Consider the following 26,008-nt stretch of genomic DNA (forward strand, 5'->3'; position numbering starts at 1 on the left):
CTTCTACCCCACACACCCCACTCCCACCCCCAAACAGAAAGAGGCAATAACCATTTTCTATAGAAGTTTAATCCCAAAACAGAGCGCGGCTTCACGGAACAATTTACACAGACAGGGAAAGGGGCCAGTGGGCTGGAGCAGGGGAACCCGGGAGAGGGGCATCTATAGAAGCTAGGACATAGCAAGGACAACCCCTTCTCCCCACAGTGGGCCCCTCAACCCTTCAAGGGCTGGGGTCATTCTGGGTAAGGAGAGCTGGAGTCCTGGCTGGCAGGATTTGGCACCAGTCAGCAAAGTAGAACTTTTAATCTCCTTGGAAACTGCCTCCCAGGAGTATGTGTGGGGGAAGGGGGGTGTCTGCACAGACCCCCTACAACCCTGCACAACCCATGGTTCCTAGCTATTAAAGGAGCCTACTCTGGAGGCCTTCTGGGTCTGCTGTTCAACAGGGGGCTCAGGGCTGACCTTTGGCCTGGGAGAGCTAGGAGCTAGAAACCCCTCAAGATGGCCAGGTCCAGGGTCCTCCAGCCCCTCTCCTGCCCTCTCAATCTTTTACTTGTAAACAAGGGGGGGGACACCACATTTTCAACTGTAAGCAAAGTGTAAAAATTTGAAGTTTTAAGTTGTAAACAAAGTTTTAAAATGTTTTAAATCTTGTCCTGTAAACAAAGTAACAAAATCTAAAAGTCCCCAGTTCTGGATGTCAAAGTAATAAAAGAGAGTTTTGTGAACAGGGTTCTAACAGTCATTTTTCCCTTTAGAAAGGAATAGAATAGGGTAGAACTAGCAGCCCAGGTGCCTAGGGCCAGGGAGGGTCCTGTAAACATGGGAGGCAGTGGCACCTACATTCTGTGTCTTCAACTCTCTTATTTCTGCTCCCCCTTGCTCCCCTGCCTCCCCCTACCCCTAGGAAGAAATTCTAGCACAGGGCAGTGTCAGGGAATCCAGTGGGACCACAGACAACGTTTGCCGGAAGCAGGGGCTGGCAAATGACCCCCTGGCCCACCCTCTCCAGGAATGTCTGAGTAGAGGCCTGAGCCCCTCCATGTGGGAGAAAGGGAAGCCTTGCTCTGTAAACATGACACGTGCAGCGCCCCACAGCATCAGTCCTAGGTCATAAGGCAGTAAGTGGCAGGGACTCCACATAAGAAACACACACATCCACGGGGAGGGGCAGCACGAGCAAAAGCCCCATGAGGAGGTCGGAGGACCCCTGTTTCCAAGACCAACCCCCAGTCCCTGAAGTTTGGCCCTTGGGGCATCTGAGAAAGAGCAAGGATCAATTCTGTACTTTGGGCCCTAACAATATTCAGATCAACGGGCGGGGGGCTATGTGCCCCTCCTCTCTGAATCCACCCCAGTAAGATGAGAGGAAAGAGCGTGTGATTTGCCAGGGACCCGAATGGGGCCAAACACTGCACCTCTTACCCTCTGTCCCCTTCCCCCTCCCAGCCCAGCCTCAGAACCCCGGGAGACGGAAAAGCTGAAAAATAACATAAGCATATCTCTCTGGTTACAAAGGTACAAAACGTATAAAAGTCCTCCTTTCAGGCCCCTCCCCCTGCACCTGTTACACAGGCTCACACGCTCACGGACAGAGCGAGGCGTCTCAGCACTGTGACAACAGGAGAGCAGGGTGTGGGGGTTGGGGTGGGAGGCTGCCTTGGGATCAGCCCCCGACTCCTGGAGTCTCTTCTGTTAGCTCAAATCCTCCATGGCCCTCAGCCGTTCCTAGTCCAGAAGTCTGCCCCTCAGGAGTGCCCCTCGCTTCTGGGAACTCTGTAGAGTGGAATGCAATGGTCAGAGGTGGTTGGGGAAAGAACTCAGGGGCCTCTTGGCCTCCCCCACGGCCTGGCCCCCCACCATCTCCCTCCTCCCACAACCCCATCACCTTTTCCTCTCACTCCCCAGCCCCCTTACACCCATTCTGGGGTTCTCAGACCCCTTCACCCCTTCTGCACCCTGAGACCCATCAGCAAATCCCCCTGGTCCCCTGTCGTCTCTCTAGGCACTCAGCAAGCACCTGCTGTGGACGAACACTATGTTAGCTCTTGGCAGATTTGGCCTCAAGAAACCTCCGCATCTCAGTTACTACAGACCCATTTTACAGATACAGAAACAGAGACTTGGGGAGGTCAAGAGTGACTCCAAAGCCCAAATCCCCGCACAGTTCCCCAGGAACTAACCCCCCACCAGCCTGACATCAAGGCTAGCTGTAGTTGGGCCCAAGCAATACTCCTAGCTCTCCCTCAGCCCTGAGTCCAGCACCCTTCCAGAGTCCCTGGCACAAGGCCCTAAGCTCCCTGCTCCTCCTTCCTTTCTCCTCCTCTGACTCCCCTTGGGTTCTATTGGTCTCCTGCCCCACTCCTGGATTCCCCCCCGCCCAAGCCTCCTTTCACCCTGCAGACCTCCATAGAGCCTGACCTAGCTCTTCCTCCTTCCTGAAACTCAACTCTTCTCTTGGCTTCCAAAGCCTGGCAACCCCTGGTGCCTCCCCACTCCCTCTCCAACTCCTGTGTATCCAGTGGCTTTCTGGGTATGGCTGCTGCTCCCTGCACTTCCAATGGCACATGGGCCCGAGATGCACCAGGTCCCAATGTGTGCTTCACCCCGCAGTGCCTAGAGGCACAAGGAACTTCACAATACATGGGTAAATGATTTACTTTCAAGATTAGGGCTTCAGCCTGAATGAGATGCCCCCATCCTGGCACCACTTCTGGCCCCTCCTTGTCTGTTACCACCTCCTAGGCAAAGCCTCCCAAGCCCTGATCCCTCCTTTCCCCCTTGTCCCTTTTTATACCATGTTATCTCCTCCTTCTAGGCCTTGGCTCCTGCTCGCAACCCCTCCACTAGCTCAAGCCCTTTGGAAGGCATTTCCTTCACTTCCCTAGCCCGGGAGGTGCAGGGGAGGGAGGCTGGCAGCACTCAGACACCCGGCGAGTCCCTTCTAACCACACCACCATTCCCTGCCCGAGGCCCACTGGCTGCACTGAGCCTGGGTTAGCCCACGCTGCCAACCCACACCCCCATTCTGTGGCAAAACACAGGGCAGGGTCCCCAGAGGGTGCCCTAAGCTGATGAGGGTGTGGGCAGGTGGCCACACCCTGCTTACTCTGAGTCTGGAGACAGCTCTGAGATGCTGTGGGACGTGGCAGAGCGTGGTGTGGAGGGCCCAAGCGCAGAGGCTGTGGCAGAAGGCGTGGCAGTGGTGTGAGGGCCCGAGGGCGTGCTGGAGGACTGCACAGAGGAGGAGAGAGCTGAGGAGTTGAAGGAGGCCAGGATAGAAGAAAGAATGTCCAGCTGCTCTGTGGAGGGGCCGTGGCTAGGGCCACTGGCTGGGTCCTCCCTAACTCTGAGCAGCTGTGGGGGTGGCCCGAGGCCTTCTCGTGAGGGGTGCCGGCTAGGCACATGGTCCAGCGGCTCCCCTGAGTTCGATCTCCTGGACAGAGAATCCAGGGGCCGGGATGGCAAGAGGGGGTCCCTTGAGAGTTGCCGCTGGGGAGACAGGGGCAGAGGCGGGGGCTGTGGGTCAAGGTCCCGGGCACTGTGGGGCAGGGGCAATGTGTTCAACCACTCGCGGGGTGCCCCTGGGTCCAGAGCATCTCGTGACCCGAAGCGGCCGGCCCTGACCCCAGGGTAGTCCCTGGGTGGCTGCCTCCGTGGGAGGGTACTGCCCCGATCCCTGGGCTCCAGGCGTCCTGGCCCGGCATCCAGGCGTTCCTGGGAACCCGGCCGACTCAGGGGACGAAGAATGGGGGCAGGGGCGTCCTCCAGTCGCTCACGGCTCAGCTGCCGCCGGAGGAGCAGGTCCAGCTGTTCTCGAGAGGAGTAGCGGCTGGCTGGCTGTGAAAGGCTGCCTGTGGCCCCTCCAGCATAGACGCGACCATAGGAGGCGGCTGGCACAGCGCGGTGGCCCAAGGTGGCTGCGCGGCACCAGGACAACTCAGGAGCGCCTCGGGTCTGTGGCACCAGTGGGTACTGCAATCGGTTCTTTAGGATGCCTGTGTGAGGGACAAATAGGAGCCAGGGTATGTATGGCTCCTAGGGCGGGGGCAGACACTCCCTGGGTCTAGGGAGGCAGCTGCCCCTACAATCCCTCTGACATGGGGCTGAGGGCAGAAACCCCTTAGGGAGCGGCAGAGGCAGCCCCTAGGGATTCCGTAGTGGCAGCAGGACAGAGCTCAGAGTGGGGAAGCAGCAATCCTCTGTCAGGACAGAGTCTGTCCCCATGGTGCACGAGTAGGGCAAACCCCCCTCACTTGAGATCAGAGGACGAACAGCCCCCAGGACCTGGCAATGCAGGCCAGGGTCAAAGGGCTTAGGAATCCCCTGGGTTGGGGTAGAAGCTGTCCCTCAGTTCCCTGAAGTATCGGCCAAATTCAGGGATTGTACCTTTCCTCTGGCGCTGGGCCTGGCCCAGGGAGGTTTCATCTCCACTGGTCAGGGCCAGGTCCGGCTGGTTGTTGTTGGCTGCGTCCTTGCTGGTGTCCAGCCCCAGGCGCCTTTCGGAGCCCCAGGTCTGCAGAGCACAGGGAGTGGCCTCGCACTCCCCCAGGGCTGGCCAGTAGGACAGGAGGTCATTGCCATCCACATCTGGGGAGCCAGAGCAGGTTACAGGAGCCTCTGAGTTGACCCCACTGTTACTGCCCCCACTCCCCCAAGTCTGACCCTCTTGCTCATGAAACCCTGGTCGTTCTGACTGAGCAGAGGTAGGAATGAGTGGGCGTCGCTCAGAAATCAATGGAGAAGATTGCAGGTGAGGCTGTCACTCGAGAGGTGGACAGATACTAGGGGTGGGGGAACTTGGTGGCTGAGGGGCCAAGAAGAACACTGAAGAACCAACCAGTTTGAACCCTAACCCTCAGGGAAGAAAAGGGGCTGGAGGAATGACATGTCACCCCGTAACACCTGACTTTGACCTTGTTACCCGGGCTGTTCCCAGATCTCTAGCCAGCAGAACTGCTAGGAAGCTGGATGGGGAGAGGTGTGAGGGCGCCCGGTGGTGACCCCACGTTCCCAGTAGGTCAGTCCCAGGAAGCCTCAGAGGATATCAGTGTCCCTGGGTCACACCCAAGTGGAACAGGGGGTGTCTCTCTTGGTCACTGATGGGATCAGAGTATCCCCTCACCTTTGGGGTGAGTGAGGAGCCTCTCACTCTGGGCCGCGCGGCGGAGTGGACGCTGGAAACGCCCGCGGGTCCGGCCATTGTCCTCGCTCTCTGAGGATGGGATGGACAGACTTCTCTCCTCCTCCAAAGACAGGTCACTGTCGGAGTCAGAGTCTGCAGCTGGAGTTGGGAAGGTCAGAAGAGGGAAGGCACATCAGCGGCTCGGGAAGGCAAGGAACTTGGGGTTCAGCAAAGAGCCTGGGACTGAAGGTCTTGTGGTGGCTACAGTAGGGAGCTGGGGCTGGGGACCTAGGTAAAGCCTGGAGTGGGGGTCGGTGCAGAATGGCTGGGACTTGGCAGGAGAACCAGGTGTCCCCCGGCGCAGTGACCTGAAGGGAGCTCGCCCCACCACAGTCAGCTGCTGCTCTCAAGAAAGAGAAATGGGGGAGAGATAACTCCGCCTCCCCCGACCCCCAGCCCAAGCCCCTACCTCCACCGGCATCTCGATGGAACATGGCCACGTCCAGGTCAGTAGGGCCAGCATGAGCCTGGAGGCTGTGGTCAGTGTGGTCAGCAGCTGAGCCATGTCGGACCAGGACGTTGTCCCTAGAAATGCAGGAGCGGCCCCACCCCCACCATCAAAGAGGGATGTGATGGGGTGCTTTGGAGGCTGGGGTGTCTGTGCGCACACAGGCCAACTGCTGTGGAATGGCTCCGAAGGCACCTCTGGGTGTGTGGCCAGAGGCGTATGGGCCCAGGTGCCAAGACAGGCAGAGCCATCACCCCGGGACCTGGAACACCCACCTCTGGTCCAGTGGGACCAGTCTAAGCTGTAGAGACCCTGCCCGAGAAGGCTGCTCTGCTCACCTGAGGTAGCCGCGGCCCCGCTGGCTGTCTTGGTCCTGGGTCCGGCCAGAGCGGGCACTGCTCACCGAGGACACAGTAGAGGCACCCAGGGTGATGCGGATGAGGCCACTCTCTTCAAAGAGGGCCGTGTTGTTGTAAGCCCCGTGCCCCTGCAGGAGGTGGGCGCCCACAGGCATGTGAGCCGGCTCTGCAGAGGCCACCTGGGGCCCCCTCCCCAACTCCCCAGCCCCGAGAGCCCCTCACCGTGCCCGGCACCGGCCTCGCTTCCTCGGGAGCTGCCTTCCTGCCCAGACAGGCCGGTGTCCAGGCTGCCCGAGCATCTGCATTCAGGACACAGAAGAGCAGCAGCACTGCCAGGCCCTGGGCCAGCGAGGGTCAGTGTGGGGTCAAGGAGGGGTTAGCGAAAGTCAGTGAGAGATCAGAAATGAGTCACAGGTCAGAGCAGGGCCACCAGGAGGGGGCAGTCGGGGCTGGGAGAAGTCACTGCGGGTCAGCAAGGGGGACCAGTCACTGCAGGTTAGTGTGAGGGAGTGAGGAGCCCAGGGCTGACCCAGGAAGGGAGTCGGGGAGAGTCTTGGAGGCAGCGAGGGCTCAGAGGGGCACAAGTGACCAAGTCGGTGGAGGTCAGTGTGCGCCAGTGAGCGGCCAGGAGCTGCAGGGCTGGAGAAGGTCAACCCAGGATGGGCAGCCTGCCTATCATCAGCCACCCAGCAGGAGTCAGCCCTAGACCAGGGCTCGAGGGCCCGCCCAGGGTTGGGGCGACCCGACTGAAGCCCCACCTGGCCCAGGGCGGGGCGGGGTGCCGGTTACCTGGAGGCCGCAGAGCGCAGCGTGGAGGTAGTGGAAGGCCAGGACACTGTGGTTGACCGCCAGGAGGCCGAAGAGCCAGGAGGCACTGACCAGGAGAAGCAGCAGGAAGCAGCTGCGGAGGCTCCCGCTGTGGAGCATGGGAGGACATGGGGGACATGCAGACGTCACGTGGGGCTCAGGTAGGGGACACACAGGGGACATGGAAGGACAGGCAATCCCACAGGAACATGGCAGTTTCAGGAGGACACAAAGGGAGATGAGAGGTCACTGAACAAACCAGGAGGGTACTTAGGGAGCCACGAGGGGACACGGGGGTGCTATGAGAGAAATGTGGAAGACAGGGGGGCAATGCAGGGGGTAGGGGGCTAAGTGAGCCACCCAGGCCACGGGAGCCTCTGTGGAGACAGCAGGGCAGAAGCACATGCAGGGCTGGAGGGTGATGGGGGCATCAGAGAGGGACCACAGGCCAGGGCGGGTAGGTCTGCGTCCCTGTGCCCAGAATCCCAAGTCCAGCCTGCCCAGGAGAGGACCCCCCCACCTTCCCCAGCCAGCCGACTCACAGCACAGAGGTCTTCTTGGCCTCCCTCTGCCCCGTGGAGCAGGTTGTGCGGGCAGCAAGGAGAAGCATGGTCCCATTCATCTGGACCCGCGGCCAGACATGTGGAGCAGGGGCGGGGCAGAGAGAGACAGAGACAGTGAGAGAAAGAGAGCGACAGGGACAGAGAGAGACTGAGCCATACAGGGAGAGACAGAACCAGGGAGAAACACGCACACGATCAGGAGATCAGAAACAGAGAGGTCCTTAGACACAGAAGAAGCCCGAGGTAGGCAACCAGGGAGGGACTGATAAATGGAGAAGGAGGTTCGCAGGAAGAGGCAGCCGAGTTCCTGACCCGACACCTCCCATCTCTGCACCAGGGGAGCAGAGGACAGAAGTTGGGGTGGAGCCCTGCAAGGCTGCGGACTGTCACCTGGCACCCCTCCACGGACACTGCCACACCTGCTGCGGGGCCGTGCCCTGATACCTGCCATGGCACACCTGGGTGGCCTCAGGTGCAGCCCACTCACCACAACGACCAGGATGACGGGGCCTGCAAAGCTCCAAATGAGGGGCTCGTGGATGGAGATCCAACAGAAGTCAGGGTTTCCATAGCCCTCAGGATCCAGGCCCACAGCAAGGCCTGTCAGGGAGGATAGGAATGACAGAAGGGGTATGTTCTAGAGCGGGTGCCCCTTTTGTGCACAGGGAGAAGTTGAGGGGGAGGGCGGAGCACACGGCATGGGGGACTGAGGTTGGGTAAGGATCAGGAAGGGGAGTACGTGACAGAAGCCAGGGGTGCGGGGCCCTCACCCAGCAGCACAGCGGGGACGCCCCAGCCCAGGGCGTGGTAGAAGCGCATGGCGCCACGGTCCACATTGCGTGGCTCCACCTGCATACGGTAGAGGTGCAGGCCGTGCACGAGGAGCCACGCGAAGGTGCTGAGGAAGAAGTAGTGCAGCAGGATGGCGACCGCCGTGCACACCAGCTGAAGGCAGGGGGAGGGGGGCGTCAGCACCGCTTCCCCCTCACCCCGCGCCTCGGACCCCTAAACCACGGCACCTTACCCCGGCGTCCTGCCCTGACCCCTGGGCGCCCCCACCGGAGCCTCCCTGACCTCTGACCCTGAGCTTTGGCTCCAGGACTTCCTGGGCTGGGTGGTGGCATGAGGACACAGGCCCCCTGGCCCTGACCCTGCACCTGGTTGTGGGTCCTGTGGATTCCCAGCAGGAAGAGAAGCTCGGCCACGCCCAGGGCCGCCGCCACATTGGCATGGATGCCACGCATGTTGGACTTGAGGCTGCGCAGGCTCAGCAGGACAGCAGCGGTCAGAAGCAGCGCGGCCACAGACACTGCCATGACCACGTGTGTGAACACCGCCAGCAGCTCCAGGTCACCCTCCAGCCGCTGTGGGGACAGGGACGGTCGCTGGGGCGTTGGACAACCCTGCCCTTTGGCCTGTCCACATTCCTCAGCACCCGGAACACAGTCCCACCTCACGGGGGGAGGCGTCCATAAGGACCCCAAAGGTGCCTGTCCGACTGCAGCGACATCGGGCGTGAGACCCGTTCCTGTGCACCAGCTCGCAGTCCCGTGCTGTCCACATGCCGTGCTGGTCCGCCCTGCAGCCACAGGGCAGTTAGACCTACCATTCCTTGCGGCACTGCCCTGTGGCCAGGTGGAGGCAGGGGCGGGGGTGGTTTGTGACAGTTAGTTGGGGTAGGGGGGGTGGGGGTGGGGCTGAAGCTGGGGAGCAGCATTCCTCATGGGTCTGGGTGCACAGGGACATGGGTGGGAGGCCACCCAGGGCAGGCAGGGTGCTCCAGGGGCCACCAGGGGACCAAGGGTTCCCGGAGCGGAGGTCCTCACGGGCCAGGCGGGTCCCACTGCACGCAGATGGCCTTGCTCCGATTCGCAGTCTGCAGGAGGCGGAACTCCAGGCTGATCGGGGACTCCAGGACACCCCTTAGGAAGTTGCGTCGGTGGAACACAGCCACACTGACCACCGGGGAGTTCATAACAGGGTTCTGGGGGAGCCTGAGGAGACACCCCGCCTGGGCTCGGACACCGCTGACCTCCTCAAGCTCTGAGTACCTACACCTCACGGTCTTCATGCCGTTGGCATGGCTGACCGAGTCCGGGACGCCCCAGGGCAGAAGCTCTTTCTGGGCCACTTCAAGACCCTGAGTCTGGTGGCCTAGATGGGCTGCCACGGTTCCACATAACTGGCAGGCTCTCTGCACCAGGAACTTCAGATCCACTGCCCACCCTGGGGTCTGCAGCCTGAGCAGCTCCAGACTGTTTGCCTTAAAGGCCCTCCCTGACAGCCCCCTCTGACCTCCGCCCGCCAGTCTGTGCTTGCCAGTCTCTGTCAGCCAGTTTGCCTGTCTGCACCTGGCTCCCGTACCCCTGCTTTATGCGACCGCCCCCACTTGTGGCTCTCAGTCTGTCTGTCACTGTGCACAACCCATGGACGTGAGTCACAGGGAAGCCTGCATGGACGAGGCTCCCCGGGGCTGGGCACAGGAGCCGTCTCAGAATGACGGTGAGCCTGTTCATTTGCCCACCAAGAAAGGGATCCTAGCCTGGGTCGAAACTTGCAGGAAGCTCAGGGGTGAAGGACCTAGAAATAACGCCTTCCCCATGGTACCTGGCTCCCCGGCGCTCGGCCTGGAACTGGGCAGGGAGCAGCCCCCCCAAGGTGCGGTAAACGAGGAGGATGACAATGGAGATCCCAGGCTCCGGCTCGGGCTCCGGAGGAGCTGGAGGAGGGGCCGCACTTGAGGTAGTGGAGTTTTCCATGCTGCTGCTGCTTGTGGACAGAGCTGCGAGGGGAGGGAGAGGAAGCACCGTCAGTGGCCTCTGACCCCAGGCACCCACAAACCCAGCTCTGAACCAACCAAACACAGCATCAAGCATGGGAATCTCTTTCCTGAAGGCCTAGAACTGAGAGATGGGAGGAGCAGAAGCCCATGTTCCCTTCATCCCCAGGGCTGGATCCTGAGTGTCAAGGCCTGGGAGAGATCATCAGGAATGAGGGAGAGAATCTGGTGAGGTAAGAGTGCTATGGGGGGTTGACATGGGAGGGTCTCACGCAGGGGTCTGATGTGGGGCAGGTCTGGCTGGGGACAGGTGTGGGGGGACTGGCAGGAGGGTGACATGCTGTCTGGCAAACGGGCAGGGAAACAGGAGCTGGGCCAGGGGTCAGCCAAGGGCTCTCACCTTCAGGCGGGGACGGCCGTGGGGACTGGGAAGGCAGCAGCACATGTGTGTGAGGGTCCCAGGCATCCTGGCCCCGGAAAAGGTTGCTATGGTAACGAGGGTAGCGACGGGTCCCCCGGGTGGGACTGGGGTGCTCCATGCGATCAATGCTGAGCACTGCCCAGGAGGAAGACGGGTAAGACCCAACCAGGATCTCCTCCCCACGCCGAAGGCCCCACACCCTCCTATCCCCATCCCGTACCCGCGTCCCACAAGCCATCGCTTCACGGCTACCAGCACAGAGCGTGTCCCTGCAAAGCAGCTGAGGGAGGGGGCACAACCTCCTGCCACTGACGTTGACATCCATGTCCCCAGCCCCTCCGGCCTCCAGGTCCCTGCCCACCCCCCACGGGCTAGCCGCCACCTACTGATGTTGGGCGTCACCAGCCCCACGGGATTCAGGTACGTGAGCTCCATATTCCTGGCCAGGGTGGCTGCGTACTCCTCCAGATGCTGCACCAGCCCCGCGCTGCCTGGGGAGCCCCCGGGGACCCGCTGCCCCAGGGCTGCCCACAGGTCTCCGGTCTCCGGAGCAAGCAGCGCAGAGCCAGCCCACAGCAGATTCTGGAAGGAGGGAGATGAGAGCGGGCTCAGCGGCCTGAGGACGTGTGAGATGGGCAGGGCGGGGCTCAGGGGTCTGGCTGGGCACTCAGACCCCAGCAGGCAAGGGGCTGGGTCGGGAAAGGACAAGGGAAGAGGGATAGCCTGGGCTTCCAGTTCCCCAGGGTCAGGAGAGGACTGAGCAGGGGTCCCTGGGATGGTGAGCACAGGGCATGGCCCTACCTCATTGAAGTGGGCATCCTGAGTGGCTGTCAGCCCGAAGCCCTGCTGGTGGCTCTCGAAAGCCAGCAGGTGGGCCAGCAGCCGGGCGGTGACTCGGACGTCCTGGCTAAAGTAGTGGTCTGTGCGGCCGGTCACCTCCCGCAGCCTCTGAGCCAGCTTCTTGGCCTCCACCGTGTCCAGGGCAGTCTTATTCAGCTCCAGGCCATCCAGCTGCCAGGACAATGATGGGCATGGTCACTCTCTGGTCCCTTAAGCCTTTCTCAAAAGCTTCACCAGAAGAGGGGTTTGGCCAGATTAAAGGGCAACCAGGAAAAGTCCAGGAGGTCCAGGGCTGGGGCATGAGGCCTTAGGGCCCAGCACAGGCCTGAGGAGGCCAAGGCCAGGCCAAGGGCCAGTGCAGGTCCTGAGGGCAGGGTCAGGTCTGGGCAGTCTCACCAGCAGGTTGAGTTCTCGAAAGGCAGGGGAGGTACAGTTGAAGAGGTCAGGCTCCAGCCAGCCCTGGTCCTCGTCACACAGCCTCATGGCAACACCTAGGGGCAGACGACCCCTGTCAGGCCCAGGGCCTGGACATCTTCACTGAGGAGGTGAGCACAGCACCATCCCCTAACGCAGGGGGAGTTCTGAGGCAGAGACCGGAATAATCGGCATCTGTGGCTGGACCCCTGGACACCGCAGCCCCAGCCCCCAGCCCAGGCAGGTCCTAGCTGCCTGTCCATTAATTCTAGAGGGGGTCTGTGGTTACAGAGCCCCTGGTTACATAAAGCTGAGTACCAGAGCTTTCTCTTTCTCTCTTTCTTTCTCCATCTCTCTCTCTCTCCATCTCACACACACACACATACACACACATATACACACAAGCAGAGGCCAGGCCAGGTTCACAGACATGTGGCCCAGGGCAAGCACACACACGTGTACCAGCACTCACATCTGCACACACGTAGATATGTGGACTGGGACAAACACACAGACACACGTGCTTTCTCATGTACGCACACACAGACATGCTGACACAGACCAGGTTTTCCAGGGGTATCATGTGACCAAAAGTGAGGGTGGGATGACTGTTCTCACACCAGTTTTAACTGCCCCAGTGGTGGACTTTGCTGCCCTCTCTCCCTCGTCTGTGCGACTGGGATGGGGGTTGCATGAGAACTGATGTGGGCCTTAACAGAGCTTATAGCCACTAGCAAGAGGGACCGTGACTTAAACACAGAACCCCCTCCCCTGCAAGACGGACTCACAGACACGTGCACAGGCACAGAGAGACACACACATGAGCATGCAAACACAGACCATGTCTGTCCAGCCACTGTGAAGACCTCAAGCAGCAGGGAGGGTTCTGCGGGGACCTCAGGCAATGGGGAGGGGCCCTTAGGCAGTGGGGAGGAGTCTAGAGGGTCCTCAAACAGAGGGGAGGGGTCTTTTGTGACCTCAGACAACAGGAAAAGCCCTGAAGACCCCGGGAGCTGAGGAGGGGTCTGCAGTGATCGCAGGAAGTGGGGAGGGGCCTGAGAGGAGCTCAGGTAACAGAAAAGGGCCCCCGCATCCTCAGAGAGTGGGAAGGGGCCTCCTGGGACTTCAAGCAGCTGAGAGTAGTTTTCAGAGACCTCGGGCTGCAGAGGATGGGTCCGCAGGGATTTCAGGCAGCAGGAGGGGTCTGCAAAAGCTCTGGCAGTGGGGGGGGGGGCAGCACACCTGAGCAAACACGTACCCCTTACCTGCACCCCGCAATCCTGCCCAGAAGCCAAGAGAAACAGACGGAGGCTCAGTGAGGGCATGGGGAGGGACCCAGAGCCCCCAGGAGGTAGTGAGGAGCCCACAAGGACCCCCTCCCCGACTCCCACTTCTTTGCAGGAGCAGGGCCACCCAACTCAGGAAAAGAAGTAGCTCCAGCAGTCAGAGGACAGGCCTACTCCCACCCTCACTGATGCCCCTGCCCACCCAGGTACTCACCCAGCGCCCCCCGAGGACAGGGCACTGAAGCCAACATGCCAAACTTGGTCTGGGGCCACCACACACCAGATCTCAGGGACTTGGGACAGGCATCATAGAGCACTAGGGAGAGAGGAGGCACTGAGGCAGACAGCCGGGGGCTGAGGCCAACGATAGCCCCACCCACGGCTCCTCTACCACCCACAGCAGACCCACCACCCACCACCCACCACTCCACTGCTGACCTTATTACGGGAGCTGGCCTATCAGATTCTGTGACAAGTCACTGAAGTACGTGGGGCAAATGTGGTCCCTAGTTGCCAGCGGTCTCCTTTAGGAAAAACCTTCCAGAGCCCCTAGCTAGGGAGCCAAGCCGGCGAGGCGACTTGGTGGCAGCAGGCCAGAGGCGGCCCTCTCTATGTGGCACTGCATGGAACCCGCTCACCTCGGCAGCCGCTGGCGGTCACCTCTGCAAAAGGACTGTCACAGCTGTTGCACTGGCGGCCGAGGGCTCCTGGGCGACAGGGGCACTGCCCACTGTGGGGCGCACATGAACGCGAGGTAGAGCCCACCGGGTAGCAGTCACACGGAAGGCAGGAGTCACTGCCCCGTGGTCGGTAGTGGAACTCCTGTTTGAGAATGGATCAGGGAACTGAGGTCAGAGATCAGGGCTTAAGGTCAGGGCCTCAGGCCTAGGGAATGAGTGGAATCAGGGGTAATCAGGGGAATCAGGCCGGAAGGAAGGTTGGACTTCAAACAAAACATAAGGGAGAGATCAGATGTCAAGGACAAGAGGCGGCAGTTAGGTGACAGGACAGAGTAAGAGGTTAGGGCTTGAGTCGGGTAGCAGAGATGAGCAAGTTGGATAAGAATCACAGATCATGGCTAGAGAAAAATTCAAAGGTCAGGGGTCAGGGGCCAGGAATACCTTGCAGTGACACTGCCCATTTGTCTTATTACAGTTGGGGTCAAAGCCCTTGTGAATGTCGCAGTTGCAGGGGCCACAGCTTGGGCTCCCCCACCAGCCCCGTGGACATTGCTGGTCCATCCTGGAGGAAGAGGGCCAGGTGAGATGCCGCCACGTCTCAGTGACCCTCCCCACGCCCCACCAGGTCTTTCCATCATCTCAGCCTCCAGCCCCTCACCTGTGCTCACAGTGGTGCCCAAAATAGCCGCCCGCACAATCGCAGGTGTAGCCATGGGGGGCTCCTGGAAGGTGGCGGCAAGACCCCTGGTTCTGACAGGGGTTCAAGAGGCAGGCGTCCACACACCCTGGGCCATAGTAACCTGCAGGTTGGGTCAGCAAGCTTAGGACACCTGGCCACAGCATGAGCGGAAGAAGGCACCCGTTCTTCCCATACCTGCCTCCTCCAGGCTCTTCACCATGAGCCCCTGGTTCCCGCCCAGATCACTCAACCCTACCCCCAAGTCACACCTGGCCAGCAGGTGCAAGTAAAGGTCTGCCAGAGGTCTCGGCAGTCCGCGTGGGGTGGGCAGGGGCCAGATGCACAGGCGTTGGTCACGGCACAACCAGGTTCCACATTCACTCGGTGGCTGGGTGGAAGCAGGGCTGGGGATCCTGAAGGCGTGGAGCCGAGCCACACCCCCTGCGGACAGAGCCACCAAGGTGTGAGACCCATGTCAAAGCACCCCGGTCCCTGCAGAGCCAGCCACCTGATCTGATGACCCCTGACATGCAGTCTCCCTCAGGCCCCCCAAAAGACCCAGTCCCTGACCCCCAACATCCCCAATTCAGCCCCCCCATGGGACCCCTAATCATGCTGTTCCTGACACAGATCTCTAATGACCCTTGATAATCTAAGCTAGATCCTCACCTCCAACAGTGCAGAAAGGCCTGACTGTCTCTGATGGCTCTGGGTCACATCCCTCCCTGTGCCAACCCCTACGTGGATGCAGCTTTTCAGGTCCCAAGGCGCTCCTAACCTCTGACCACTCACCCTAATGGCCCATACCATGTTCCCATGCTGAACCCCACCTGGATACAGCCAACCAGACCCTGAGGAACCTCCTCTTCACTGCTGGGGGGCAGGCCTCCCACATGGAGTCGCTTTACTTTCAGACCCTGCAGTTCACTCCCCACTGCCATGGTGTCCTGGGGGAGGAGGACAGTCAACAATGGGGGTGTGGGGGCACCTGATGGATCCCTGCCCTGCCCTGCCCCAGAGTCAGTCTTGACCTTGTCCTAGCCCTGCACAGCCATCCTCTGTCCCTCTGGACCAGGGGAACGGTCTGGGAATTAGCGGCCCCTGAGTATGGAGGACCCGGCTGGAGCATGAGGGGTGCATAATAGCAAGGTTTTGGTCAAGAACTGGGCCCAGAGAGGCCTCTCTCCTGGACCCAAATAGAACCCTGACATTTCATGGCTTTGAATTAGGGAGGTCAGGGCAAGGAGCAAAGGGGGTTTCCAAGAGCTCAGGAATATCCCGGCTGCAAAGGTACCCCAAGACCAGACCAGAAATCTGCATATCCTCTCTGACATGAGCAGGCCTGGCAGCAGAGCAGCCTGGCTGGCAAGGTAGGCTCGGAGCAAGGGTATAACGAGGGCACTGCAAGGAGAGTGCGGTACAGTGGAGGGAACGGAGAGGAAATGGACTGGGGAGGAGGTCTAGTGGGAAGACTGAGAATGGACTACCGCAGAGTCAGAAATCAGACCTGAAAGAGGCTAAAGTCCAATGAAACCATGAGGACATGATGGCCCCGCCGGCCCCCTGGCTCCTCCTGCAATTCCAGCCGCAGATCGTGCCACCGGCCATCACTGACAGTCACCTGGTCCAGGAGGAGGTGGGCAGCATGGCCTGAACCCCTGGTCACCGTCACGGACAGCAACCCCCGATCCAGCTGCAGATAGAGAAGCACAACCCTGGGGTCAGGGGCCCAAGATGGGCTGGGGCTGGGAGTGTCAGGAGGTGAGGTCTGGGGCCTCAGATGTCAGCACCGCAGGGTCAAGGCTATATTTAGCACACAGGGGATTGTGCCCGGGGATGTCATGTTGCTGAGAGGGAAGTTAGGGGCCAGACGTCAGGGTCAGGGGTTGGGGATCAGTGCAGCTAGCACAGAAGAGATATTCTGGGGCCCTGCACCTGCAGAGGATATCATGGTGGGAAGGAAGGTCAAGGGCTAGGGTCCAGAGCAGGGTCAAATACGGTCAGGACACCTGGTAAGAGTAAGCAGGATGACCAGGTTCAAACCCAAAGGAGTGTTGCTGGCAGCATCTGAAGTTGAGAACTGGGGGTGGAGGGAGGGGCCAGGAGGACAGACACACCTGACAGAGGAGCGTGCTGTGTGGCCCAGCCTGCACTTGCATCAGGACCCCCTGCGTTGCCCGTGTCCGAAATGCCAGGCCCAGGTACCACGGCACAGACACAGCCATGTCATTTCCGAAGTCCCAGCTCAGTGTGCCATTGCCTCGGAAATGATGGGGATGGGCCATGGCTGAGGGGATAAAAAGAGCAGGATCACAGGCCCCACCTCAGGAACAGACCTTACCCTGCAGGCCCCTCTTGCCCCGTGCTGCCCACTCACTGAGCCTACAGTCTTTGCCACCGAAGCCCACGGGGCAGTCGCAGCTGAAGCCGCCCCAGCGTTCTGAGCAGAAGCCGCTGTTCTTACAGGGGCCCGAGTCACAAAAGTGCAGCTTGGCCTGGCAGCCTGGGAGAGGAAGGCACATGGAGGATGTGAGAACATGGGGGGAGCGGGGGGCACGAGTACTAGACAGGACACGGGGGTCCAGAGGGGCCAAAAGTGGCCACGATTTCCGCCCTGTGTTCTCTCAGGGTGGAGTTGGAAGGAGGCGGGCCCTAAAGGCTAGGCTATGACACAGCGCTTGCCCACAAAGGAAACAAGGGTAAGATCAGATATGGAATCACTCCACGGAGCCCTCCACCCCCCTCTCTAATACAGGGGCACGGACTACCTGCCATGGTGCCGTTGTTCGCGACAAAGGCTGCCATGTCCACTCGGCGGCCATCAATGTACAGGTCCCTCATGCAGCCAATGAAGTCCTTGTGCGACACGGGGAAGTTCTCGGGGAGGTTGGGGACACCCCCCAGGAGCAGAGGGCCCGTTAGGTCCAGGGACCTGGGGATCAGGGGTCCGCATCATTGTTGGGATGGGGGCCAGGGTGGGGTGGTTCCTGAGGGCCATAGGAAGTGTGTGTGGGGAGATAGGACTCAGAGGGTAAAAGTGATTTAGGGGGGAGAGTAAGGCCTGGTTAGGGAAGAAGCTGGGGTCTAACTTCAGTTGTAGGGGTGCACAGGAGAGCTCATGATGCACAGATGGTCTAGGGAAAGGTGAAAGAGGGGTTGAGGGCTAGGATGAAAGAGTGAGGCATTTGGGTGGTTGGTGAAGAGTCTGGGGTGCCAAGAGGGGCTGTGGCGCATTAAAGAGAAGCAGGGAGCATGTACACTGGGGACTGGGGACCTGGGGAACATGTGCAGGAGTGGGGGGTCTGGGGTAGAACACAGGGATGGAGCTAGGGTGAGGTGGGTTTTCAATGTCCTCAGGGGGAGAGGGAAAGGGTGATCTGGGGAAGGGTGGGGAGTGGGACATGTGAAGGGGTGGGCTTCGGCAGGCAGGGCATGGGGATCAGGGGCTGGGGTCTCACTTCTTGGAGCTTGTTTGCACGCCAGCAGCCGCACATGAGTAGTTGCCAATGTCAGCCCCGAACTGCAGAGCCACGGCCACATCGCAGTCATCCACGCTTAGCACAGCCACCTTGTCCTTGGAGGGGCCCTGAGCACCCCCCAGGGCATCTGTCCGGGGCTAGAGACCCAGGCACACCACTCAACAGGATCCCCAGGGTGACCTCTGAAGGGCAGAACCTGGCCTCCCAGCTCCCCTCACACTCCCATGCCAAGGCTGGTGCCCACCTTGTTGTAGTATCTTAGATGCACTGTGTGCCACTGTCCGTCACTCAGGCCCCCTGGAACTGTGGGGCTGACCACTGTGTTGGACTCACCTGTGGGGAAGATACACGTGGAAGGTTGTCTGGAGCTGCCTAGTTTCCTCTCCCTCCCCACCCCCAGTCATAGAAACACAGCTACTCCCAGGATGTAGCATATGGTCCTGGATACATCAGATCAGTCCCATCTACTAGTGACCGCACTGGCTGGACCAGAGTGCCTCCAGACAGATAGGAGAAGCACTCACATTGGACAGATGGACTTTCCCCCAGGGAATGGCTAGGACGTCACATCCTCACTGATGTCTGTTTAGCATGGAAGTAGGTATTGAGGGGGTACAGTGAGGCAAACCTGAGGGAACTTGAGGCTCACACCCCCCCCCCCCCGCCATCTCCCCCACATATGTACACCCGCCCCGACACACATCCATGGAAGCACCCACCCGTGGAATAGGTAAGCCGCACTTGCCCGGCCACGAGCTCCAGGGCCAGGAAGTCGTGCTTCTCGTTCAGGCGCCCGTTGTAGAAGAGCAGCCCACTTGGCTGCACTGTGGCAAACCTGGGTGGGGTGGACAGGGAGCGATGAGAAAGGATGCCGTGACGTCAGGGATAGTGCAGTGACGTCAGGGACAGCGCCGTTCCAAGACAACCCGGTGGGGCATCCCGGGAGGGGTGGTGTCCTGTGGGGGATCAGGATGGGGCAGCTGGGAATCTGAGTCAGGGTCTTGGAGGGAGCAGGGACAGCGTGGAGGCGCGCGGTGATAAGGGGCTGGCACCTACGAGAGGGACAGCGTGAGGTGGAAGCGCTGTCGCAGGCCACGGAACATGACGAACGAACTGGGAGGGAAGGAGCGCGCTGCCACTTCGCAGCGCGGGCCCTCGAAGGCGCCGCCCGCCGGGCACTGGCAGCGGAAGCCGCCGTCGGGCCCGTCGGCACAGGTGCCCCCGTTGCGGCAGACGCCGGGGACGCAGCGTCCAGCCTCCGTGTCCAGCTCACAGTCTTCTCCTACGGGTCACACCGCGGCGGGAGGTCAGCGCCCCGCCCGCGCGGACTCCAGCGGGCCCCTCCCCTCAAAGACTCCCAGCCCTCTGAAAGGGCGAGCTCCCTGTGGGCACGCCCCCTGTCAGCCTGGCCCCTCCCCGCGTTCCCAGTGGCCCGGCCACGCCCCCAGGGCCCAACCCCCTCCACAGCCATGCCCCCTCCACAGCCTTCGGCCGGCAGGCCGAGCGAGGCCTCTCTCTATTCCTTCAGCGCCTCAAGCTCCCGCAGGGCCCGGCTCTACCACTTCCGGCCCACTCGACTCCGGTACGCTCAAGACTGCCGCCGCACCCTCACTCGCACTGTAGTTCCGGCCCCAGCCCCGCAGCCTGCCCACCTGTGAAGCGCGGCCGGCACACGCAGGTGTAGCCCCCCTCGCGCCGCGCGCAGGCGCCGCCGTTCCGGCACGGGTTGGAGTAGCAGAGGTCCAGCTCTGTCTCGCAGAAGTCTCCCGTGAAGCCGGGCGGGCAGCGGCAGCGCAGGCCTGCGATGGGCTGGATGGGTCGGAAGAGCGTGGAGGCCGAGGCCAGGAAGGGCGCGGACGAGTCGAAGCGCAGCACCGACACGCACTTCATGTAGTTCTCACACGGCTCGCGCAGGCACACGTTGTCGTCGAAGGGCAGCACGTCCAGGAGCGAGCGGGCGGCAAGGGCCGCGCGGCGCACGTATAACTGCTCTTGTAGCTCCTCGGAGCTGAACCAGGGACCCGCAGCGCCCGCCCCGGCCCCGCGTGGCGCCAGTGCGGAGAAGCTCACATTGAGCACGGTGCCCCCCACGTCCGTGTCGTTCTGAATGTTGAAGATGAAGACGTCCTCGGCGGGAGTAGCAAGCACCGAGGCCACGCCTTCCAGGAAGTGGCCCAGCAGTGGTGATAGGAAGCGCTCCTGCCACATGTTCTCAAGGCGCACGGTCAGGCTGTTGGCCAGCAACTCCTCGGTGATGATGACCACGCGCAGCACACACTGCGCGGTCACGCTGTGCAGCCCATCTGCGGGTGGGGATAGGGACAGAGGTCAGTGTGGGCTCAGTGGCTGCCCCTCCCTGGGACTCAGAGGGCTGGGGTCAGTGAATGCCCAGACCCCCAGCACCTCTGAGTCAGCAGGCTGACCTTGCCAGGCACAGGGCTTCTGGGGCTTGGGACCAGCTCCCCCAGCATCAAAGAACAAAGTTGCTGCTTCCTATCCCCTCCCTCCAACATCAGCAGAGATCTGAGCCAGCCCATGGGTCAGTAAGTCATTCATCCAATAGCACACAAGAAGATCCCTAAGTGGTCAATAACCCACCCTCCCCCAGGTTGTCATGGTCAGAAAGACACCTTCACTCAGAACTTAAAGAGCTGCCAGGGCCACTGACCACCCACCCCTACCCCCCAGCTTCGCATAGACAGGAAAACATCCCCTCAAAGAGACAAATGGGGTTCTAGACCAAGGATTACCCCTCCCCTATCTCTGGTCAGCAAACTGCTTTCCACGGCACTAAAAGGGGCTCTGGCCCTCTGGCCACTCAACCCCATCCCACAGAACCCTGGCTCAGCAAGCTCCCTCTCTCCAGGAAGGTCTTGGACCCTGGCCACCCACTCGCTCCTCAGCATTCTTGGATCAGAAAGCTGCCCATCACCCCAGACCTGGGTCCTGTGATCTCAGTGGCCACCTTTCAAAATGAGGACAAGCTGCTTATATACCTTGTCCCCAGGCCCTAGTACACATTGAACGCTAACTAAGGATTGGTTGTTGAGTGAACTGAGGGATAATGAAGGCTGTGCCTCCTTTGGCAGAGCCAGGAGTCCATGCTCCAGAACTGGGGAATGAACACCAGCAGAAGCCCGGCTCCCAACCTCTGAAGCAGCAGACAGAATTGCCAGAGCCTCTCCCACCTGAACCCTCCTGTGAGGGAGTGTTTGTGGAAGTCTGGGGCTGGAGAGGTAGGAAAGAGGTAGGTGGGGGCTCTGGAGATATTCCTGAAGGGCTGGGCTGCAGTCAGCCTCTTAGACGGCAGCAAGGCCAATGTGTGCCCACTCTTTGTCTGAAGCTGCCAGAATAAGCTGCTGCTCTTGACCATTGAGCTATTGGCCTCCCTCCCTGTACAGATGAAGGTCAGTTCGGACCCAAAGTAATGCTTCATCTGGACAAGGGTGTGCTGTGGGCTGACTGGCCCATGCTGGCTTTTCCTGTGACCTCCCCAGCATTAACCCAGGACCCGCAGCCTTCTGGGAGTGGGGGCACTATCTCTAGTGTAGTAGGCAGTTCAGATGGTCTTTATGGGGTCTGCTAGATGTCCTAGAATCTCTGGGGTTCTGTGGAGTCTACCCAAGACCCTAAGCAGAGATTATGTGAACTTAACCTGTGAAGTCTATGGCAGATCCTGTGGGATGCAGGAACCCAGCACTTTAGGGATTCTTGGAAGGCTTGGAAATCCTTCTTGGTTTGAGGTGCCCTGTGGAGCCCATAAGGCCCTGACAGGTTGAGGTCACTGGGTCACCTGTCCGCCCCCCATCCCTTACCTGTGACAGTCACCAACATGGAAGCTACCAGTGGGCGGTTGTTGTCTAGCTTGCGGCTGAGTCGAAGCTCTCCGCTGGTCTGGTTGACCACCAGCAGCTGCAGCTCATTGCCCCGCTCGAAAGAATAGAAAAGGTGGTCAGAGACATCAGGGTCATAAGCTGGGATGCGTCCAATAACACCTGAGGGGAAGGTGTCTGAACGGTTGGATACATAGTTGTTGAAGAGGATCTGGAAGTTGTTGAGCACAGGGCTGTTGTCATTCTGGTCAACCAGGCGGACGTGCACAGTGGCCCGACTGACCAGAGGGGCAGACGTGGCCTGCACCACAATCACATATTCCTGGCGAGCCTCGTAGTCCAGGTCAATGAGTGCAGTCAACTCTCCAGAGAAGATGTCCATTTGGAACAGCTCAGGGATGTTCCCTTCCACAATCTGGTACATTATGTGGGCATTGGGGCCTTCATCAGGGTCTACTGCTGTGATCTGAGCCACCACAGAACCCACGATGCTATTCTCCTTCACTCGCACCTCAAACTCCTCAGCTGGGAAGACAGGTGCATTGTCGTTTACATCCTGCACCGTCACCTGGATGCTGACTGGAGTCCGCAGTGGGGGCACACCTCGGTCCACTGCGTAGGCAGTCAGTTCATAGACTGGCACTGCCTCTCGATCCAGCCGCCTCACTGTGCGGACAATACCAGAGGTGGGCTCAATGGTAAAATCTCCATCCCCATCTTCCCCATTCTGGAAAGTGTACTGGACCCGGCCATTGGCATGAGCATCCCGGTCAGTGGCTGAGATCTGCAGGACACTGGTGAAAGGTGGAGCATCCTCGGATACCAGCCCCGTGTAGTGGGAAGCCACAAACTGTGGAGCGTTATCATTCACGTCATTGACCATCACCTCCACGTAAGTGGTGTCTGCCTTCTGTGGGATGCCATTGTCCCGGGCTGTGATAGCCAGTGTGTAGGTCACCTGGTCCTCATAGTCCAGGGGAGCCTGTAGCGTAATGGCCCCTGAGTCTGCATCAATTCGGAACTGGGGCAGGTTGTCCTCCAGAAGATAGGTGATACGGGCATTCTCACCCACATCATCATCAGAGGCACTGATGACCACCACAGTGCTACCCACTGGCCGATCCTCATTCACACTCACAGAGTAGTGAGCACTTTGAAAGACGGGCCGGTGAGTGTTGGCATCTGTGATGTTGATGTGCACATAGCAGTGATCATGAAGGGCACGGTCAGAGGCGGTTAGCACCAGTTTGAAGTAGCGTTCCTGCTTGTAGTCCAGTGGCAGAGCCAGTGTCACCAGACCTACACCTCCCTGGGTGCTGATGGCAAAGCGATTCCGGGTGTTGCCACCTGTGATCTGGTAGCTGATGGCACTGTTGGCATCACGATCTACAGCGGTCACACTGACCACGGTGGTGCCCACAGCTGCATCCTCATTTAGCCGTAGGTGGTACTCCTTCATTGTAAACTCGGGCCGATTGTCATTAACATCTAGTACAGTTACTGTGACACTGGCTGAGGCCGAGAGTGGGGGTGTACCATGGTCTCGGGCCTCCACACCAAAGAAATAATGCTCCACAGATTCACGGTCCAGGGGACCACTCACAGAGACCCAGCCAGTGGCACTGTTTATCACAAAGGGTATATCAGGTGCCACACCAGTTAGGGAGTACTCCAATCTGGCATTCTCCCCGTGGTCTGCATCCACTGCCTGAATGTGGATGACTGAATGGCCCAGGGGTGCGTTTTCCAGTACAGAGACCTGGAAGGGTGTGCTGACAAAGATAGGAGTATGGTCATTGATGTCCACTACCTGGATGCTGGCCAGGCCTGTGTTGTTGGACAGTGGTGGCCGGCCCGCGTCTTGCGCCCGGATGCGCAAGGCATACTCTCGCTCGGCCTCAAAGTCCAGAGGTGCTACCACTTGGATCTCACCCGTGAGGCTGTCAATTGCGAAATGGCCACGGCTGTTGCCGCTAATGATGTTGTAGTGCACCAGTCCATTGGCATCCTTGTCCCGGTCGGTGGCTGTGACGCGCAGTACCACCGTGTGGGGGCGCACATCCTCGCGCACCTGCGCCACATAGCGCTTCTCGCTGAACTGGGGCGCGTTGTCGTTTTCATCCAGCACCGTGATGTGCACACGCACAGTTGCAGAGCGCGGCCCGGGCTCTTGGCCTTGGTCGCTGGCCTCCACAACCAGCTCGTAGCTTTCCATGTGTTCGCGGTCCACGCGACCGCTGGTGCTTATGAGGCCAGACCGCGGATCGATCTCGAAGGCCGCGGAGGCCGCGGCACGCGCAGCTGGCGGCCCCACGAAGCGGTAACGCAGATTGGCGTTGGGGGGCGCGTCTCCGTCTGTGGCACGCAACTGAAGAATGGGGTAGCCCTCCTCCACGTTCTCCCGAAGCGTCTCCCGGTATTGCGCCTGCTCAAACACCGGCGCGTGGTCGTTGCGGTCGGCCACTGTAACAGCCACCATGGTGGTGGCCGAGAGGCGCGGCGAGCCGTGGTCCTGCGCCGTCACGCGCAGGTAGTGCCGTTCCATGCTCTCGCGGTCCAGAGCAGCCTCTGTGCGGATGAGGCCGCTCAGTGGGTCAATGCTGAACAGCTCCAGCGAGCGGCTGTTCATGAGCGCGGCTAGCGAGTAAACTAGGCGACCCGCCTCGCCTGCGTCCGGGTCCTGCGCCACTACGCGTAGCACCGCGGTGCCCGCAGCCTCGTTCTCGGGCACTAGAGCCTGATAGTTGTACTGCGGAAACTGCGGGTGGCGGTTCGCGGCGCGGCGGGGGCGGAACCTGCTTGCTGGGGGTATTCTCCAGACTCTAGGCCGAGCCGGGTCCCCCGGGGGGCGCGGCCCGGGGCGCTGCGGGAGGAAGCGGCGGCGGAAGAGGCTACGCGAGCGCATGCGCTCGGGCGTCGGCTCGGGAGCTGTCCGAGACTCGCGCGGTGCTGAACCAGACTCGGGAGCTGTCCTCTCTGTGCGCGGTGCTGAATCCAGCCCAGGGCCAGATCCCGCAGCCCTGGGGGAACAGTTGGGCTGAGGGACTGTACTCTCCACTCGAGATGTCGCAGTTCTCTCGCCCTGACCCCTGCGCCTCGGCGCCCACAATTCCCCGCAGCAACGCATGGTTCCCACTTTTTTCGGGGTGCCTCTCCCAGCATTCCTCGGGGAGGACACAGGCTTGTAACCACGGGGCCGAACCAGAAGATCGGAAGGGAAGGGCGAGCTGTTCTCCAGGCTCGGAAGCCCTGGGGACATAGCCTCTGGAGAGATACTATCTCTTCGCAAGGGTCCTGTCTGACCGCAAGAGGAGACCTCTGTGCGCCAGCATAAGAGAGACCCTGGTCCCTGTCCTGTTTCTCGCCCGCGGCTGTCTAATGCCTGGACCCCATATTTCGCCCCTAGCCCCCCGTCCGGATGCTTAGGGGGCCCTCGACCACTCTGGGCGCTTTGCCTTCCCCCTCGGAGCCCCACGAAGACAGGCTCCCTGACTTCCAGACCAGGCTCTCCATCCTCCTGGACCCCGGGCGTTTCGGGACAAAGAGCTAAGGCTCCGCCACCGGTCCGCGCCCCTGGCCCCGTAGCGGCAGCTACTCCTGGGTCCCAGCCTTGGCCCCCGTCGACCCCCAGCTCCTCCCGGCTGAGAGGGAACAAAGAGAAGAGGAGAAGGAGCAGGAGTAGTGGGGTCGTCGGCCCCCTGAGACTCCACCACGGCGGCCGCCTCGCCATCACCCCCCGCCTCCCCACACGGCCTCCACCGCCCCTCGCCCCGGTCCGGGCCTTGGGCCCGCCCCGCCGCTCAGGCCCCCTCCCGGGCCCCTGCCGCCGCCCCGGTCCCCCGCCTCTCGGCCTGTCGCTCCGCGCCTCCTCCGCCCTCTGGGCACCATCTACTCCGCGGCCAGAACCCCTTTGGCATGCGGCCCCGGCTTTTGCCGCCCCCACCACAGCATCCCCGACGCTGCTGCCGCCTCCCGCCGCTCCAACATGGCTCCCGGCCTCCGCGATGGTTCGTTCCACCTGTGCCCCGAAGCCCCAAATCCGGTGGTACAGCCCATTGCGCATGCCGATTCTGACAATTGAAGCTATTGCCGCCATCTTTGTTAAGGGCAAAGCGCAACTGCTGCCCGCGGTACTGAACAGGGCTAGAAGGTTCGCCGTCCCTGGATCCATCCTCCTTGCTCTGAGCCACCGCCCTTACCCTCCTTTTTTCTTCTAGGCGCGGTCCCCCATC

The 26,008-nt window shown here is 60.7% G+C and overlaps 1 protein-coding gene across 1 annotated transcript; it reads right to left on the minus strand.

Moving 5' to 3' along the window:
• Window positions 1-1,735: 1,735 nt before the first annotated feature.
• LOC111143830 (cadherin EGF LAG seven-pass G-type receptor 3) lies at window positions 1,736-25,506 on the minus strand. Its single transcript, XM_022497754.1, has 35 exons — window positions 21,759-25,506; window positions 19,596-20,246; window positions 19,000-19,225; window positions 18,663-18,778; window positions 18,188-18,276; window positions 17,923-18,080; window positions 17,233-17,396; window positions 16,842-16,967; window positions 16,582-16,751; window positions 15,972-16,157; window positions 15,295-15,411; window positions 14,734-14,905; window positions 14,444-14,585; window positions 14,227-14,347; window positions 13,744-13,927; window positions 13,320-13,421; window positions 11,802-11,896; window positions 11,367-11,576; window positions 10,952-11,147; window positions 10,545-10,700; window positions 9,973-10,147; window positions 9,192-9,359; window positions 8,818-8,944; window positions 8,523-8,729; window positions 8,136-8,310; window positions 7,853-7,965; window positions 7,345-7,424; window positions 6,785-6,911; window positions 6,218-6,334; window positions 5,975-6,123; window positions 5,598-5,713; window positions 5,129-5,281; window positions 4,393-4,593; window positions 3,113-4,001; window positions 1,736-1,779 (listed from the first exon to the last, which is right to left on the minus strand). The coding sequence occupies exons 1-35, from the start codon at window positions 25,504-25,506 to the stop codon at window positions 1,752-1,754; spliced, it is 9,954 nt and encodes a 3,317-aa protein (XP_022353462.1). The 3' UTR covers window positions 1,736-1,751.
• Window positions 25,507-26,008: the final 502 nt, after the last annotated feature.

This window comes from Enhydra lutris, unplaced genomic scaffold, assembly GCF_002288905.1.
Source record: "Enhydra lutris kenyoni isolate GAN:26980312 unplaced genomic scaffold, ASM228890v2 scaffoldscaffold10, whole genome shotgun sequence".
Lineage (NCBI taxonomy): Eukaryota > Metazoa > Chordata > Mammalia > Carnivora > Mustelidae > Enhydra > Enhydra lutris.

Bases quoted from the DNA above. Each gene is read 5' to 3' on its own strand.
- LOC111143830 (XM_022497754.1), bottom strand. From the start codon at position 25,506: ATGGCGAGGCGGCCGCCGTGGTGGAGTCTCAGGGGGCCGACGACCCCA. The intron at 16,752-16,841 runs GTGAGTGGGCAG...TTATCCCCTCAG, and splicing joins TGGCAAAGACTGTAGGCTCA to CCATGGCCCATCCCCATCAT. The intron at 11,148-11,366 runs GTAGGGCCATGC...CCCTCCTTCCAG, and splicing joins AGGATGCCCACTTCAATGAG to AATCTGCTGTGGGCTGGCTC.